The sequence below is a fragment of the Aricia agestis genome, chromosome 12 (genome assembly GCF_905147365.1).
Source record: "Aricia agestis chromosome 12, ilAriAges1.1, whole genome shotgun sequence".
NCBI classification, from domain to species: domain Eukaryota; kingdom Metazoa; phylum Arthropoda; class Insecta; order Lepidoptera; family Lycaenidae; genus Aricia; species Aricia agestis.
Genome location: NC_056417.1, coordinates 427,583 through 448,154, shown reverse-complemented (window position 1 = coordinate 448,154; position 20,572 = coordinate 427,583). Strand labels below are relative to the sequence as shown.

At 36.4% G+C, this 20,572-nt stretch overlaps 1 protein-coding gene across 1 annotated transcript in view; it reads right to left on the bottom strand.

Annotated features, from left to right (window-relative positions):
* LOC121732296 (ETS homologous factor-like) overlaps nt 1-19,927 on the bottom strand; it is a 40,472-nt gene extending 20,545 nt beyond the window's left edge. Inside the window, exon 1 of the mRNA XM_042122132.1 lies at nt 19,042-19,927. Within this exon, the coding sequence (XP_041978066.1) occupies nt 19,042-19,901 (860 nt within the window). The 5' untranslated portion in view covers nt 19,902-19,927. The remainder of the gene's footprint in view (nt 1-19,041) is intronic.
* Between the last annotated feature and the right edge of the window lie 645 nt (nt 19,928-20,572).

Sequence of the window (20,572 nt, the reverse complement as noted above, 5' to 3'; positions counted from 1 at the left end):
CTGCGAATCTCTGAACACAACGAAGCTAACGGTACCTCAGTGACGTCAACACGCATAAAATATATTAGGGATTTAGTTCGTAAGAATGCACACTGTGTAAAACATTAAGGTTTGAACCGTATTATGTTAAAAACAAGGTCGAAGTTTAAAAAAATATCAATAAATGTGTTTAAATTCTAGAAGAGACACGTGATTCTAAATGTCTCTAATTAGTAATTTCGAATTCACATTTCTCTATCCCCAAGCAAAAAGAATGGATTTCATCTGATAAAATATTTTTTACAGTTTGTACAAGGTACCTAATAATACTGTCTATGAAAATGTTACTTGAGTTTTTATAACGAAAGATCTGAGTACAATGAAGACATAAGATGTAAAAAAATAAAATATATGCTGCAAGTCTGTCAGCCTGTCTGCCGTAGTTTTTCATTAAAGAAGTTTAACAGATCGCTAAAAGTTTAACCGAATGTTAAAAATATGTAGTTTTGTAGATCTGAATAAGAGTTATTTATAGAACAAGATTATACCGTTAATTATTATTTATTAGCAATTAATAGTTCCTAGTGTTAAACTAATTGCTAACATCTAATATTATGTATTTTTACCGTTTCTCTCACTTATAAATATATAAATTATAAATCACTGAACAGAATGATGTGTGCAATATTCGTGCGTGTGTTTGTGTGTGCAGACGCATGATAGTGTGTGTGCAGGCGCATGTGTATGTGTGTGTTCATAACCTGAATGCTAAGTGCATGCTGCTCGTGTCATTAGGACATTCTTGGCAGAAACACTGCGCTGAGCATGTTCGAGTTTTAAATTGGTCGGGGAACTACCGATACTGTGAGTGACCTCGACTGACTGTGATCGCCGATCGGTGTCCTCATACTTCGTTCTGTGTGTATTAAGTATTGAGTGTATTCAGTACTATTAAGTAGTGTGTATTAAGTAGTAAATTATTTAAATAGTAATGTTATACAGTGTGTAACAAAAATAAGTGATATATTTTTTTCACATACAAAAGTGAAAAAAAATTTGGTCTTTCAGCGCTGCTACTTTTACAGTGAACTCTCTACAAGGAACACGTACACACCCTAAAGTATTATCACTTATTTTTGTTACACCCTGTATAAAGGAGAGTTTGACTCTTCAAAACTACTAACATAAAATTATTGTAATTGACAAAACATACATTTTGTATAAATTAGCTGAAGGTTGAAGAATCGTGATACAAAGATTTTAGAGATTAAGACTTAAGATTTAACTTAAAATTTTTACAGTCAAATCCAAGTGCCAACACGATCCATATTTACTATTTACACAATGTAACACGTCATGTTAATATTATCAAAATATCATAATATTGACTCAGCGCTTATGTCTTAAGGACGATAGCAGAAAAATTATGACAAAAAGGGTATCATTTAAGCTATCACCAATTTAATTAGTTTTGTGTTTCTTAAATAATAGGGTTTGTCCTCAAAATAGTAGATCTGTCACCAAAATGTAGTCACCAAACAATGCAAAATCAGTTCCACAATAAATCACCTAAAATCCTGAGATATAAGGTCTAGTACCAAATAAATGTTTTTGTATGTATTATAATAGGTGTGTCCTAATAAGTATTTAAGCAAACCAATTTAAAGAGATCACCAATAAATCATATTATGTTACTAGAAAATTGCATTAAGTTCAAATAAAAAATTAGGGTTGTCATCATCGTTTCAACCAAAAGATTCTGCTACTTAACTATACTCCCAAGGTTCTAAATTTCCACTGGTAGTATAAATTATATTTAAATAAAATTTTTAGCAGAGTAGTAAATAAAACAATTAAAGTCAAAATAATCAATATTTATTGTTTAAAATAATTACCACTGAACAATCAGCGCTGGTTTAAAATAGCTGGCTTATGGCTAGCAGAATAGTAGATAAAACAATTAAAGTTAAAATAATAAAAAAAAATCGAACCTAGTTACCTACTACCCATCGTTGAGGCCGGATTGGTAAATTTTTAAAGCGCGCCAATTTGTCTCCGCCCCTTTGATCATTTTTTCATTAAAATTATAAATTGATGTATTAAATTGGTAACGAATACTATTAATTTAATATCTGAACGAAATAAAATGTTACTACTGTATTGGTGACAAAATATCAAATAAAAAGGAGTCGCAGTCAGGGATCGCTAATCGATTTATTTGGTGACAGATCTACCATTCTGAGCATAGAGCTATTATTTAAGTAACAAAACTGTTATTATAAGAACGAAGTTTATATTTATGTAATGCAATATAATTTTATTGGTTATCGATCTGTTATTTTACACATATATTAACATTAATTTGATAATTCATACCTGGGAACAATTTTTGTTTATCTGAGAACGAAAATATTTCGTGGCGATAGATCTATTTATTAGGTGATACAACTTGATGACAAATATAAATTTTGGTGATAGAAAATATAGTTCCCTGACAAAAATATGCAAGTCAGTACGAATATCGATGATATGAAATGAGTAGACTAGAACGGAAGGCTGGCGCGCGAAGATCACACGTGACTGACTTGTAACATCACGCTGTATGCCAGCCAGCTTTAGTTAACCGACCTGTACCTCTCAAAAAGTTGTTATGCCCCGCGTTCCATTTAGCGTTAAAAACGATCAAAACGCCCAAAATGGAGGCATTTTGATCGTTTTTCACTAAATGGAACGCGGAGAAAGCATGTGTGACGTCACTCAACGCTGATTGGTGTTTTGAAATCCGTTCCGTTTCAAGTTACTTTTAATTAGTAATTTTTGTAAAAAAACAATATTTTATAAAATATTAACCTTGCAGTGGCTCTTCTTTTATATTCTTTTAACGTTTTATTAGCAAAATTTTCATAATTTATATTATATTTGCATGTTCCCTATTAAAATAGAAAACTGTCATTTTTTTTAAACATTAGATGAGTTTTGACGTATCAGTACAGAGATATTATGTAATTGTGGCCAATGACCATACATCATCCTTCCTATCGTCCAATCGGCATGACGCTACCGATTGGGTCAGTTAGAACTTAGAACTGACCGTTCGTGGATTAGTATGACTCATGCAAATGGTCACCATGGTATAAGCACCATAAGCTAATCCACTAGATCTAATCTACATTAGAGCAGGACGTCTAAAAACACCTTTCCTTTTCCCACGGCCGATAATAATAACTATAGGTGAATGAAAGTGTACTCGCTACATAGTAAGTCATCTGTACGTTACGTCAGCGTGTGCGAACATTTGGCGGCGCGTTATCCTCATGCCGTCTCGCTCGCGCGCACGTCACAGACGCAGAATGCGTCCTGACAGTTTTTTTAACCCAAAGAAAGCACAAGTGGCACAAGTTTGTAGTTGCATGAGCCATGATGCATCGCGCTTTGTACTGATTTTGATATCTCGCTGGATCATTCGGAAGTCCTTTAAAATTATCATTTACATTTTGCAACACATGAATGATGAACGGGTGACAAGGGACATAATTACAGCGAGTAGTTTTTGCCACACTTTTTTTTATTGTTTTAGTGTTCAATTGCAGCATTCTATGATCGTTTCTTCTAAAACGTTTGAAATTATCTAGATCTGGTCGTTACGTCATTTTCTATTCAGTATTCTGTGTTCATCTATAAAATAATGTGCGAGAAATAGTAAAAGTATTACTCGTTACTAAATCCGCCTAATCTTATTATTTCAAAAGTCAAACGATTTTATAAATAACGAAATAATAATGTTTCTTGATAGTGAAAAATAAATAACAAAACAAATTGCCAATTGTCAATTCATTTCCCATCTCGTGTTGTTATCGACTTCCTAAAAGGATTATTGGGCTATATTAGTTAATATTATTCTCATTGTACCATCAGACAAATTTTAGATGGCGGACCTACGTAATTTGGTTGGCTTATGTCATGTTAGTCATCTCTCGTCACGTGTCGCCTGAGTTTGACATAACCCAACCAAATTACGTAGGTCTGCTCTCTACCTACGTCTTCTCTGATAGTGCACATTATCTAGGTGTGTGAAGCTTAATTGCAATTTCAACTGAGAATTGGACCTATCATTGACAGAGGACGATGTCCCATCCAAAGTCATACAAACGCATTACCTTGAACGGACGTCGACACTGAAAACTGAGCCCTATTTGGACAGCGACGAGTGCTAAAATTAAGCAGCACACTAACACTGACACATTTCGATAAGCGATAAAAGAAAACGTTTTGAATACGGGTTTGTGTTATACATATGATACTTGTGAAGTTTTGACTCACAGATATAAATTGACACGTCTTATGAGATACCGGGAAAACCCTACATTATTTTTAATTAAATTAAATAAGCGATTACACTGACTGACTACTAGATGATGCCTAAGAATTAAGTGTGAAAAGATATCAAACGGGCAAACACTCTTTCGCATTTATAATATAAGTTATAAATATCGATATTCAAATAAGTAAAAATATTTAAATTACGCTGGAATAAAGAACAAAAAATGCGAAAAGGTGCAGATAATGACAAAAGTTGATTTAAAGTGTTGGCAATCGGCATTTGAAATCGAGGAGCAAAAACTGAGTATTGTCCTTTAACCAGCCGTGACGAGCGTATGTACAATAGTAACGCGGCAAGAAACAGCAATACACCTTTTGTGTATGACGCATCACGCATCTCAGAAGCAACTGAAGCAAAAGTAATTGCTTTTAGGGTTCCGTACCTAGAGGGCGAACGAAACCCTGCTACTGAGTACAGCTGGCCGATTCTGTATCGTACATTTGTGAGTTAATAACTGAGTTAGTAACGAAACGGAGGAGTGAGTAACGGAAAGTGCCACTTTTTGTATTCACTTGCATACAAAAGTGAGACTTTCCGTTGCTCACTCCTCCGTTTCGTTACTAACTCAGTGATTAACTCACAAATGTACGATACAGAATCGGCCAGCAGCTGGCCGATTCTGTATCATACATTTGTGAGTGACTGAGTCTCTCTATAACGCGGTTAAAGCCTCCGTGGTTCAGTGGTTTACATTGTGACTCACGACAGTCACGACGGTCGGGGGTTCGATCGCGTTACAAAAATATTGTTTTGAGGTTTGATTAGGACGATTGTATGACAAATAAGGGTTTCTTGTTGACTACAGAACCCTAAAAAGGTCGTCGGTTCGGTCGCTCTTGGCCGGGTCGTCGTTTTAATGCTGTATTTCAAATAGAGTCATCGCGTTCCACAGTTCACTGGCCAGATTATAATGTTTATTATTGATAAGTGGCGCATCTAGCAAATATAACATCATCGTCCATGCGACCGCAGCCTGGCTGTTACAACTTTAAATGAAAGTAACAGCTCACTACCGCAAGACGAATATTAATTACTTAACTGTAATTAAATGAATATTTTGATGTAAGCTCATACAAATGTGTTCAGATTTAAGTTAATCTTAACATCAACATAATTATTAGAATTTCATTAATGTACCATTGTGTGTCTTAATTGCAAGTTAAGTGACGTTTTAATCAGGTAACAAGTAACAATATTATTATTTATTAAGATTTGGTTCACTGTCAGTATACGAATTTTGATAGCCAACTTGTGTAGCGACGCACCACGCTCGGTGTCAACTGACCCTAATAATAATAATTGCTCCCACACCGGTTTCGGTGATGGTGGCCGGTTTCATTGAAACCAGCCCAGCTACGCAGGAGTAATTTTATAGTGCCCAAGTGTGTGCGCAGTGCACAAGAGCACTCTCTATTCCTTTACTCTCATAACCCAGTGGGACGGAAGACCGACACGACATGCGAGAGATCAGGCGCAGGACCGATTTTTTGCATGCCCATCCGACGCATGGATCATCTCACTTGTCAGACAATCAGGTGATCAGCCTGCATTGTCCTAGCCAAACTTGGAAATATCATATTGCCAACGCGGGAATCGAACCCACGACCTCCGAATCAAGAGCCGCGCTCTATACCACTAGACCACGGAGGCGTTTTACGTGTGTGACCCTAATTCACAAGACAAACTTCGTGCAACACTCACACGCATAGCGCATACACTGCAGTTGTATGTGAGAGTGTGTATGTGTGTGTCGGGGAATCCCCGCGCGCAGATTCAGGTCATAAACTCATAACTGACCCGAGCAATACTCGGAACTCTCGGATGGCGTTTACAATTGGTTATGGTAATGAGATGGTAATGGATAGATCACTCGTCATGGGGACAAACCACTTACTGCCGCACACAGAGACATTTAATTGTGATTAACCTTCAATATAATGAAGAGTTTGACAGATAATGTATGAGGCTTATGGCAAAATTTTAAATTAATTACATTTAAGCATTTAAGTAATTAATGTTCCACTCTGAGTGCGGCACTGAGTCTATAGACGTACATCGGGTTTGTGGGGTATTAACGTATTCGTTAGTCATTACTCATTACATTATAACTATTTGTGAAAACTTTTATATTGCTCATAGTTACAATCTAGTTACGTTAATTTATTATAATAGCTGTAAGTTTTCCGAAGAAATTAAAATGAAATAAATAAAATTATCAAGAGTGAAGTAAGTAACAAAGTTATAGCGGTCCTACTATTTTATCGTTTAACGCGTCAAAAGCTCATAACTTATAATATTATTGTGCATTTTATTGTTTAGCAAGACAATACTTTAACTCCTGAAAATGGACGTAGGATAAAAGTATGTATGTATTGTTGCTTAACATTAAAATTTTAGTTAGCTAGTTAAGACTTAAGTGTGATGAGACGATTTACACTAGTATGAAATATGCATGCAGGGATAAGCCGGATCCATTATAAAATATGGTTTTAAGATAAGTATTTTCTTTTTGTAAATTGTGGGATTATTACCCAACATAAGAGGGCGATTTATATACTAATAGCAGGACGATCAGTATTCCGGCGATCGCTCCGAACAAAACAAATAACGGAATTACTCATTCACCTCCGAGAAAAAACAAAAGAAGTTGCGAGAATTCGCGACCCGGAACCGGCAGGGACGCACTAATCAATATAATAGACCCACTATGAAAAAAATATATATACATAGCCTCCGTCCTCGCAATTACCCGCGCCGAGGGATGTTGAGCTCTATGCTCTAGGCGCTAGGGTCCATAGTTAGCGGACGGGGATTAAACGGGTCGCTCTAGTTATAAATAGATTTTCACGAAAAAGAAATGTTACAGGGACTCGGTGCAGGCACAGAGCAGCTGCGCGCAGAGACAGACTCGTTAATTGTTCTTAAATTACAGCCATTTGTATCATACAATTTAGACTAAGAAAATATGTTATATTAGATGTATTATGCAAGCTACGTACGTTTTAAACCTAAAATGTAACATAAAAAAACAAAGGTTTGTTTATTTGCTAAGATTTGCCTAGAAAAATACTTTTGCATTTTATTTTAATAACAATTTAAAGATTGCAGTAATCTAAAGTTTATTTTTAAGAGTTTACAATTTAAATTAGAAACTCTTTAGTTCTTACTAAAATGTATTTAAATATTAAAATTATAGAGAAATCTAAAGTAAGTAATACGAATGTTTGACATATTTTATTTATATGGCTATCTAGTACCAATGTACATATTTTCACACGGTAACCAGTAGCCAGCTGTATCCTAACTTTTACACTAATAAGTAATTATTATTTAATAATTATTTTAACGAACGCGATTGTGCACCGGATGGCCGATAATAGTTTAATTAACTCCACTAATTAGCTCGAACAAACAGACGCATATTTATACAATATTATTATTTATACAATATATATGTATATCTACCGCAACGGGACCCATAATATGTTTTCCTCCCAAAGATAATACCGTTTTCCTTGAAGCCTGAACTGCGTCGACACTAGAGATTTAATATTAATTGCGTAGCTTTAAAACCCTAGATAGTTGCTACTTTATTAAGCACAAAATATCATAACACTTATAACTTACACCAAAGTTATGAATAGAAATATTAAAAGTTGAAGTGAGAATTGCATGGGCTTCAATTAATTATATACAAAAATAACATTAAAAAAATAACTCTCGAAAAAAATATGTCGTCTCTGTTGTCACATTACTCGTGTTCTAATTTTTCGAGACCACACTCTCACAGACGCAATTAAGGCGCGTGCGGGGGAGGGGAGGGGTGCGGGGCGAGCGCGGGGAACGGCGGGCGCGCGGGGGCGAGGGGGAGCACCCGGGAGAGAAAAAATGCGAGAAAAACGCGGAATACGGAAACGCTCGTGACACGTGACTCCACGCACCCCGGCGCGTCGCCATGGCAACGGCCGCGCGTGCTAGCCCGGAGGGGGGGGGGGGGCGGTGTTTACGCCGATACTCGTGTACGGAGCTACTATTCGGTAATCTGTGGTACTAGTACCAACGTAGGGCAGTTAGCTAGTAAACACAAACTATACAAATTGTCACGTCTTATTATACAATGACATTAAATTATTATTAGGGCACCTAGGTTTAAAGTATACTGAGATATATATACCATTCGTCATCTACAGACAAACAGAATAATAACATTTAATTGCTAACCAAAACCAACATACAAACAACAATATGTACGCAATTAATTCATACTTGTATTGTCAAACACTCTATCTGATTCTGTTGCGTCTTCACGCTAAAACCACTTAACCTAACTCCTGTCTATATGTATAAAGTTAAAGTAATTAATGTAATGGGATAAATTTTGGTATGCCGTATGACCCGTATGGACATGGAGTCTCGAGACACGTTAAGGGATCGTGTTCATCGCAGAATGTACGGTTCCAACAAAAATGTACGTGTAAATACGACACCTAGTACCAATATAAATAGAAATCAATCTTATTCCACTACTATGTCTCTACTTCTTACTACTGTATGTATTAGTATGCTTTTATTTATTTATTTATTTATATTTTATGAAATAAGGGGGCAAACGAGCAAACGGGTCACCTGATGGAAAGCATCTTCCGTCACCCATGGACACTCGCAGCATCAAAAAAGCTGCAGGTACGTTGCCGGCCTTTTAAGAGTGAATAGGGTAATAAGATAAAGAAATAAAAAAGCGCTGTTTCACGCCGGTTTTCAGTGAGAACGTGGTATTTCTCCGGTCGAGCCGGCCCGTTCGTACTGAAGCATGGCTCTCCCACGTGTAAGAATGCTATACATAATCCACAGCCATACTAATATTATAAATGCGAAAGATTGTCTGTCTGTTACCTCTTCACGCCCAAACCGCTGTTTGGTATGGCAAAAAGAAACCAAATTCAAAACAATTGAAGTATGGGCGTTACTTTTCCTTAGTTTATATTATTTGTAGCTTTTATCCCTACTAGTACAATATTGTAGAGTTGAAGGTTAATGATATTTTAACTTTTTTATGCAAATGGTAACTGTGCATTCTGCCATTCCCATTAGATAATTAATATTAATATTAATGGGCACATTACGGCCAATGACCGCTATGAAGGAATAATTATAATATTATCTTTTTATAATTCATAACCAAGTGATTCGAAATTAAACCATGTAGATTGTAGGGGTTTTACTTAAAAAGAAAATACACTATGTATAGACGTTACAACTTATTCTTAAACTGTATTTTGTCCTTATCTGATTCGTTAGTTAAGTAGTATAACAGACACTAGGACAAAATATTGTATATTTGACGTGTGACAGCGGGAATCTTTTTATCAGTAAGAGGGTAAGTGGTACAACGAGTCGTAACAATTTTAAAAGTAGGTTTAATTTAATTGATAATCACAACAAACTAAAATTCTTAATTTACATAATTTCTATGTAGTACTTAACTCTTTCAATGTTGTTGTCCTTTTTCAGCCGAAACATTTGTTATGCTCGTGAACATGATAAAAACTATTTTTAGAAATAAATTGTTTGTGCTTGCTAAGTTTTTGCGATGTATTATGTCACGGTTTAATGACAATAATATATAAAAACGAGAAAAATAGACACATTGCATCGAGTGAATCATCATTGAATCTACAAAATCAAGCGCAGAATTAAAATTAAGAAGATCAGCCTTAAACCTCGAGAAGGTTACAATATGAGCCGTATGTTTATATAATTTAGGGCTATATTTCGGCGGCGCCGGCAGATATGTAGTATCTTTGTTTACGTCAGTTACACGTGTTCTGCCCGGCCTTGACGGTGCTCGGCAACGGATGGGAAAAAATCTATAGGGGGCGGCCTAGTTATACCCGCCATGCCCGCTAGACACGACGCGCGACTCTACGCGTGGTGCTTTCGGAAGTTAACTTAGTACATAGCACAATAGACATCTGTACATAGTTAGTACTAACACGCATCACACTAATAAAAAAGGCAAAAGTTTGTGAGAAGACGCTGAACAGGTTTTGATAAAATTTTGTTTAAAGATAATTTGGTTTCGGGCAAGGAATAAGATAGAACACTTTTTATAACGGAAAATGTACGGTTGGTACGGTTCCAGCCTGATATACGAATAACAATTCAATGAAAACATCTAGTTAGTACAAGCAATTAGCTATTTTAAATCATTTTTGTTACGTATCTTACGGGAGCTGTACATTATTCCGAGACAAACATAAAATAATATGTCCGTGCCCAGAAACCAAAGTACTCAGTAGGTACCGTTCATCAAAATCAGGTAGACCGCAGAATCAACAGACAAACCGACAGCTTCGCATTTATAATACAAGTATAGATTGTATCATACATTATTATAATATTAAATTTGATAATAATATGTGTTTATGTTTTACACTACGCCAAGGTCCAGTGTTTGGTGCTGGATTTTTAATGACCAGAATATTATTATTATTTGTTATAAAGTGTTTTACAAAATTATGACCTTGACGTTTTTTTTACGACTCTACTTGTTGTTTGTTGGAAACAATTTAAAGCCGACGAAGTCTTAGTAAAAACTAAAACGAAGCTATGCAGTAAAATAACAGAGATAGATAATTGAAAGTCAAGTTAAAGTTACAAAGACTAAACTTACGAAAATTTTAAAGAATTAGCAAAAAATATATCAAGTTAAAGTAAAACACATAAACCGATTATTCTATTATATAACCTCACAAACACACAAACCTATTATTATAATATGGATAATAATATTATGTATAATATTATAAACTCTCTGAACTGAACTTATGCCAAGAAAAAAAATTGGCCAAGTGCGAGTAGGACTCGCGCACGAAGGGTTCCGTACCGATATAGAGAAAAAATAGGCCAAAAATTGTGTTTTTTGTGTGGGAGCCCCCTTTAATTATTTATTTTATTTAAATATTATTATTAATCATTAAAGTACACATATATTTAAGATGATATTGAATGTACCGTAACTTCTTGGTGGAAATTCATGTTTCACAGTAATAATATACACTTTTCATGCACTTTTTCCACTTTTATAAATTACAATTATATTTTACACGACCGGTTTCGATAAAATCATCATCAGGTGATGATGATTTTATCGAAACCTCTAAAAAAGGTCTTTGTGAAAATTTCAAGTGCCTCTTATCATTATTGATTACGAGCAAAAAAGGCCAAAAAAATCACGTTTGTTGTATAGGAGCCCCCTTACATATTAATTTTATTTTGTTTAAGTAATAGGCATGATGACTATTTTTTTTTTTCTTATCGGTAATTGAAGGACACTTAAAAAATAGAAACATCGTTGAAAGAATGACTCTCATAGCTTAAAAATTCACCAAGATATGACAATTCAAATATCTCATAAAAAAGACCTGCCCGAAACGCTCCGTACAAAGTGCTACGAAAGACTGACGTCAGTCTTTCGTAGTTTGTACGCATCGGGAGACAACTTTGTTCGACAGGTATATTAAATATTGCGTTTATGAAAGTGGTTTTATAACAAAAGTTGCTTTTAATTGCATAAGTTATCGAATTGTATACAAATATTAAGAAATCTAATTGAAAAAAATATCGACTTGAATATCCAACTTTAAAGGCGCTTAACAAAAAAAATACAAATGTTATCAAGCTGAAATTTTGGGAACACTTATTTTTTACCATTTTCCATTTTCGGAAAATGGTAAAAAATGGACTAATAAAATAACAGAATGGCAACCGAGGGAAGGACAGAGAAAAAGAGGGAGACCAAGAAAAAGATGGGAGGATATATTCAAGGAAAAATGTGGATTAAATTGGAGAAGGAAAGCGAGAGACAGAGATACCTGGAGAAGACTGGGGGAGGCCTACGCCAAAGAGGCGACTTCCACATCTTAGGTTTAAGGAATTACTAATAAGATATTGCTAAACTAATATTACTATTATTATTAAAATTATAATTGAAAAATCTTTAAAATTAACAAGTTAAAATGTTTAAAGCAATTGTTGTGATACCAATAATAATGATTTAAAAAAATATATATTAATGTGTAATTCTAATAAAATTATTAATGTAGCAACATTCTAATATAATTATAATAATTAATAATGTAGCAATATTCCTGTATGGTGGTAGAATAAAGGCTATTTTTATTTTATTTTATTATTTTTTACCGTGATTTCTTTATTTTATTAACAAAATTCGCTAATCTTTGACCTTGTCATCATCCCTATTGTTGTTATATCGGCAACAGATATACACAATCTCTAAAAATTTCAGAAGTCTAGCTATAGCGGTTCTTAAGATACAGCCTGGCGACAGACAGACGGACAGACAACGAAGTCTTAGTAATAGGGTCCCGTTTTTACCCTTTGGGTACGGAACCCTAAAAAACATACAACAGCCAAACATTCTCCTGTTTCGGAAGTCGGTTAAAAACTTTAAAAGATCAATAATAATTTAACTTCTACATTATTATTTAAAAAAAAATTAAACCAACTTCAAAGGCAAAATCAATATTAATAATAAAATGATCTAAAAATTATGAAATAATTCATTCTTTATTAGTGCCACAATAGACATAACGACCAGTAGTTCGACTGCAAAGAGACGGACAGGTTTAAATATCTGTCAAATTCGTCGGGTTTCACTAGGATTATGAACGGAATGTGCCTCACGCTGGCTGATATAATTTGTTTTTAAATATTTAAAATAAAGATTTCAAAATTGGATTCTGACAATTTTAATCACAAACTAATCCTGTACTCAAATTTCATTCGTTTGAAGTCTGTAATTCTGTACTTAATTTTCATTCGTTTGAAGTAGGTCATAATGTGATGACCCTTGGTGTAATTATGGTTGTGATGATGATGATGACTCAAATTGATATATTGCTTATGCTTTCAGTTGTTTAAACGACGCCAAAATCCCCGAACCTGTACCTATAAGGGCTTAAAAGTTCTGTTCGGTACCTTCGGAACCAGGGTATAACCTGGTGCAAAATCTTACTTCAGAAGAAATCGAAATCACTATATTATGTTTCCATACAAATTTCAAGGAGTGCCCTCGATTCCTCACGGATTCAATCATCCGATCACCACTTTTGTGAACGTGGTACTGAATTCGAATTAAACCCTATACAACAACAAAAAATTTTTATGCAAATCGGCCCACAAACGGTAAAGTAAATAAATAAACATATAAAAAAATATACAGACGAACATAATATAACCTCCTCCTTTTTGGAAGTCGGTTAAAAATATTAATATAACTTAATAATATGATCTTTCGGTCGTATAAGTTAAAAATTGTATTATATAATAAGCCACGACTCTATTCTATTGTCTCATTAACACATTCCACGGAGATAGTAAATATTATTATAATAAGTAATTATAAAAAAAATAAGTCTCTTTTTTTCTTGCAATCTGCCCGATTCAGGGCATTTAGCTAGAGGTTATGAAATTTTAATTTATCTTGAATGAATGTAGCCCTTCTTCTAGCAGTTCAATATTTATATTATAATTATAATATTTATATTATAAATATAATTATAATCTGCGTGGAAAAATATAATATATGCTTGGAAAGTCACACTCCTTTATATCAATTTCTAGAAAAATCCTAATGATTGTTTCTGTCTCATACTATTTTTCAAATAATCTACATAATATTGTCAGCTTCACTGTAAGACCCTGACTACTGGATAGCAGTTTAAAACGGCCATTAAAACTACATTATAAGTCTACATAATTACTTTTAATTACTCATTATATTATTCAATTTATTAATTAGTATCAAAATCTTTTTTGATTGGTCATAGGAAATTCCAAATCTGGATAACCGGTCTGGACTAAAGAATTCTTTGCGTTCAGGATTAGAACTACAAGATTACAACGATATTTGGATCAATGTTAAGGTTCTCTTTTTAACCTTTTTTAAACAATTAAATGCTAATATTCACCGCCTACAGCGCGTACACGTTTTCGTTAATTGCTGACATCGGCAGAACGAAACAAGCAAAAAGCAAGGTTACCTTTGTCCGACAAAAAACGACACTAACCTCTTGGGTAATTTAAGTTTTGCTGAATGAGTTGTAGTAACTAGTGATGAGAGTAGTACTACTGGTACAACTAATATATTATATTCTGTGGTACTACCATGATGTAGATAAGTTTATGAGTATTTTAGTACAACTAACAGGAAAGACAATAATTATTCTTAGGGACGTATATGGCCCAAATAACACAAGCTAGTGAAAAAACATTATATTCAATATCAAAATAGTATGAAATTTCCTAACTCGTTTAATTCTTATCACACCTTATCATCCAAACTAATATTATTTGCGAAAGTAAGTCTGTCTGTTTGTCTGTCAATCACGCCGAAACCACCGAACCGAATTTGTTGAAAATTGGTATGGAGATATTTTGAGGCCGAGGAAGCACATAGGATAGTTTAAAGTCGGTACCAGTCTCAAAATTTTCAGATAATCTGTCGTAGAACTCATCATTAAGCTAACTGGTACCGACTTCAAAACAATAAAGACCATGTATGTACAAAAATATTAAGCTGAGACTTGGGCGAATTCTTTTTTTTTTTTATGAAATAAGGGGGCAAACGAGCAAACGGGTCACCTGATGGAAAGCAACTTCCGTTGCCAATGGACACTCGCAGCATCAGAAGAGCTGCAGGTGCGTTGCCGGCCTTTTAAGGGGTAATAGGGGAGGGTAGGGAAGGGAATAGGGGAGGGTACGGAAGGAAAAGGGTAGGGGATTGGGCCTCCGGTAAACTCACTCACTCGGCGAAACACAGCGGAAGCGCTGTTTCACGCCGGTTTTCTGTGAGGACGTGGTATTTCTCCGGTCAAGCCGGCCCATTCGTGCTGAAGCATGGCTCTCCCACGTAAGATTTTGAAAAAGGTAAGGTAGAGTAAGAATTATTTGATACTTTTGGTTCATCTAAGAATAATATTATTATTGTTTTCACCTTGGAAGCCGGTTTAAATTTTTTGTCAAAAATAATTTTTATTCTTGTTATAATATTTATGTTATGTAACTCGTATGCAACTACCGTCCGCGTCTGCCAGTACGTAAGTACGTATATATTATTTTAATGATTTCAGTTAAACGTGGTTAAGCTAACAAGATTTGTGGAGTCGCTTAATGTTGATTCTATTGTGAAAAAACTCCGTGAACAAAGTTCTGTAACTTTTAACTTGTTAAAAAAACATTTTTACTAATATATATATTTTTTAACATACAAATTTCGAAGCAGTACAAAAATTTTGTTTTTTTTATACATTAGATAATTCTAAAACTCTACATTTTCGCTCTCTATTGTGATCAATAGTAATAGTTAATAGTATATTTTTATATTATGTACCTGATGTTTGATTGATAACAATTAGATTATATTTACATTTAAAACCGAGGATGGATTTGATCCGAGGAACTCTATCATTTTTTAAGCCAACTGTAAGTCGCGGAAACTCTACATTTGGCAGTTATTCGGATTTAGTGCATCGGCTGGAGGTCGCCGGCACCCGTCAGGTTTAGGTCGACCTTAGTGTGGTAGAGGTCGCGCCTGCTGTAGGTCGACGCGCGAAGGTCACCGAACTGCAAGTTGCACCCGACGCAAGACGCAAACAGTAGAGAAGTGATCACGATCAACGCCGTTTTGCTTTCATCATCAGACGCAAATGTAGAGATAAAGAGCGCTATAGCGTACAAGATGAATTATTATTCTACGTATTACATCCAGGGTAATTTCCAAAAGCGGCCCCTTCAGGCAGTGCATATTGTGAAACATCGTATTTCAAAATTCGACAGCTAAAGTAGATTACTATAAGAATCTTTCTTAAGATTTGTTTAAAATTATTGCGTTTTATGTATTACGAAAGCGGCCATCTTATATCTGCAGGTCTTTTCAACATTCTCCCCACCAAAATCAGACCTTGCAGAGGCCCGTCGGAGTTTGTCACTTTTTGGCAACAGTATTGACCTTAGTTCGACGATAGCTCCTTCGCGTGGATTGGTGCGTGTGCGCCGGGGCGGGGCTAGCCAGGCCGTGATCTTGCGGGGGGCTGGCCCGAGAGGCGGGAGTGGAGGGAGAGGGGGTTGATATTCGCACATACAATAATTATTTATAATGGTCGTTATTGCGTGAGTTCAGGAAGTTAGAGACTCAATTAGCAGCTGGCAGGTAGAGTCATTGTAACATAAACATAGAAAATACCTCCTACACGTGTAGCAAAAATCAGTCAAGTATGAGTCGGACTCGCGCATGAATGGTTCCATAAAGGAGGTATAAACAGACAGACGGACAGACAGTAATCAGATGAGTAATGATGAGAATCAGATGAGTAATAGGGTCCCGCTTTTACCCTTTGGGTACGGAACCCTAAAATTTGCATAAAATGTTTAAATACGATTGCATCAAACTGGTGACCTCTATTTCATATTCACAGCTCATTATCTCGACGACAACTCTACACTCAGAACACCGCGATACATTTTTTGGGTAAATTAATGTTGATCTTGCGAGAGAACGCAGTGACATCATAAAAGTTTATTAAAAATACTTAAATGCATTACTAAGTAAATAGTTTGCAGATTCGTGCGAATATTATCAAGAATTATTTAGAGATAAAATATTAAATTTATGAATCAGGCTAAAAATACACATGATAAAGTCTCGTGTAATAAAAGTACAAAAAGTTGTACATCGACCTCCGGTTGTATTGTAATTCAAAAAATGCACCTTTGTCTTGTCTTTATACGGCTACTAACTACATAATTTGTAATTAACGAGTATTCGCTTCATATTAAGTCTATTTTTACCGACTTCCAAAAAGGAGGAGGTTATATTAGCTATTAACTAACGACTCGACGTCATATTGGAGTTATTAAATATATTTAAGGTTCTTACATTTATCACTGTATAGAAGCACGCGTAAAATAATGTTTTAAAATAAATGTACATTACCTAATGATGTATGGCCTTTATAAAATAAAGATTTAAAAAAATGTATGCTAAAATATTTTATTTATCTTCTCGGTCCCAAAATGTTAAAGCGTAGGTTAAAGCGATATTAGTTTGTAATAAAGTTTTAATAATTTTTTCACATTTTCTTAAACGTAAGAAATGTGACGTCAGCAATTATTATAAAAAGAAAAAATTGCAATAAAAGTATCAAAAGGTAAAATTTTAAACTTGAAGTTTAAATATATTTTACTTAATAAATTTTTAATTAATGAAGGTTCGTAAAGTTTATTTTTACACGATCATTAAAAGATGAGTTAAGACTTCAGCTTCAGGTTATGTATCACAATATTAATAAAAACCAGAAAGAAGTTTAAAAAATAGTAAATGATCGGCCAAGTGCGAGTCGGACTCGCGCTCATAGGGTTCCGTACCGTTATAGAGCAAAAATTGTGTTTTTGTATGGGTGTAATGTATATTTATATTATTTAAATATTATTATTAATTACGAGTATTAAAGTATGTACATATATATTTTAGGCCTTTGTGAAAATTTCAACTGCCTACCTGTTGTGTTGCCATTATTGATATCGAGCAAAAAAGTCCAAAAAATCACGTTTGTTGTACTTATGGGATTAAATATTAATATTATTTTGTTTTTAGTATTTGTTGTAATAGCGGCAACAGATACTCGTATACATCTGTGAAAATTTCAGATGTCTAGCTATAGCGGTTCTTGAGTTATAGCCTGGCGACAGATAGACAGACAGACGGACAGACGGACAGACAACGAAGTCTTAGTAATAGGGTCCCGTTTTTACCTTTTGGGTACGAAACTCTAAAAACGTTAAACAGTAACCATTTTTCCTTAATAAAACATTCATTCAGATTGTATGAAGGCTTAAACAGGTGTAGTGCTATTACCTCTCATAAAGTCGCGTTTTCCTCATACATCCTACACCGTACACTGTACACGTGATACATGACCTAGGTCACAACACCGTAGCTAGAATTTTTATGTCCCAAATTATCTAGATTCTAGACTAGACATAAATAAATAATGTATGGACTGTGCGACGCGACGTTCGCCATCAATTCTTGAGATCCGACATTCTATTAGGTATTTGTTTTGGAAATTCATACGTTTCTTCGGTTCTGAAATTTTTTAGTCCAAAGCATTAAGCTAGATTTTTATTTATTTTATTAATAATATTATGGTCCTCGATTTATCTGTTATTTTGTATTTAATGTTTGGTATCGTGTTTACAAAAACTCTACATTTTAAGCTGTACCAACTGTTGCTACATAATTTTAAGAGCTGCTTAAACTGCGATCAATTATAAAACGAGTGACACCTCAACATCACATTTTTTTATAATTACGTCGTTACGAGTATCTAGTAGAATATAGAGACGATCGAAATCATTATTCAATGGTAATAGTAATGATACCAATTTATGTTTATAGTCGTGCGAAACCGACTACTTGGAAGTTAATTACGGCGCTAAAGCAACACGAGCAATTCCTAGAACTAGAGATTTAACGATGCATAATGACCATCGATCACAACGGTCCACGTGCGGCCGCGGACGTGATGTATACGGCATTATATACAGGAGAGCACGACACTAACATTACACCACGACAGAAACTGCACACAGACACCTACCTGAACTTCCCCTGCGAGTGGTCCTCCCACTTGATGATGGAGGGGCAGTACTTCTCGTCGAACAGCAGGTTCCGCAGGAACTCGGGCACGGAGACGCTGCGCGGGCGCTTGCACACCTTGCGGCCCGTGCCCTTCGGCCGGCCGGGGGGCCGCTTGAACACGCGCCGCTTGTCCTCCTCGTCGCCCGACTTGCTCTCGTCGCTGGCGTCCGGCGACGCCGTCTCCGACGACCGGAACACATCCTCGGCGTCGTCGCTGGAGTCCGCCTGCGCGAAGCTCGTTTCGCTCGCCCCGTACGGCGCGTACTGGCCGCGGTGGTTGACGGTGTCCAGGTCGAGCACCTGTGACTCGGGGTTGGGGTACTCCTCGTACCGGTACGTCGGCCGCAGCATCTCCTCGCCGAGCCGCACGCGCAGCACCTCGAACACGGTGTCGGCGATGCTGCGCGACAGCAGCGGGTCGACGCGCGGGTGCGCCATGCGCTGCGCCACCTCCTCGCGCCGCATGCCGCGCAGCTCCGACCCCGGCACCCTGAAGTTGTGGACGGGCACGTCGTACTCGTTGTAGCCGTGCGAGACGGCGCAGTCGATCACCCAGGCCATGGTGTCCTCCTCGGTCCAGACGGCGACGACGCGGTACCGCCACTGGTCGGGGCGGTGCTCACGCGGCGCGACGAGACTGTGGTAGACGCCGGCCGCCTCGACATCGGGCTCGTAGCCATCGTAGGGGCGGTAGTAGGCGTCGTACGCGTAGGACACTTTCTTGAACACCTGGAAGTCGTCGAGGCGCGCGGGCGCCGGCGGCGTGGGTGGCAGGTACTCGCACATGGTCTGGTCGAAGGGGCGCGCGTAGTCGATCATGGCGGCGTGCGCTCGTCTCGGCGGACCGCGGCGGAATGAGCCGCCCGCCGCGCGCCCGCCGCCCGCCGCCGCCGCCGCGCCGCGCCGCGCCCGCCAAGAGGTTTGTTTACAAGCCGCGGTGTCCTCCGCCCGCGACAGATTCTCTTTACTAATTTTTGTTTACAAATACGCGAGGTGCCTTCCGAGTGACTCTACTGCTGCGATGTCTCTACAAGTGTCCTACAGTAGCTCTATGCCGAGTGAAGGTGAGTTAGCACGAGTAGGTAGAGTACACTGTACACTATACGTCATATTTTTTCGAGTTATTATTTTATTATTTAACACCAACTAAAATTAAAGTGTTTAATATAAAATATTACACTAATTATTGATAAGTAGACAGTACGTCGCCGGCTGTGAGTCAGCTCATCACCCAGTCTCTACTCTCTACTATGTGCGTTTGTATAATTTATTTTATTTTATCAGGAAAACATACAGTGATTTGATTTACAATCTTAAATACTACAAAAACACTTAGCACCATTTACACGTTTTCACAGTTAGACACTCAATAACAACAAAAGCTTATGATGATGATAAGCATTGTACATCTTTATAATTATTACACCTCGTATACTTATTTAAAAGTCTAAATAATGTTTGATCAAACGGTCAAACTCTTCATTAAATTG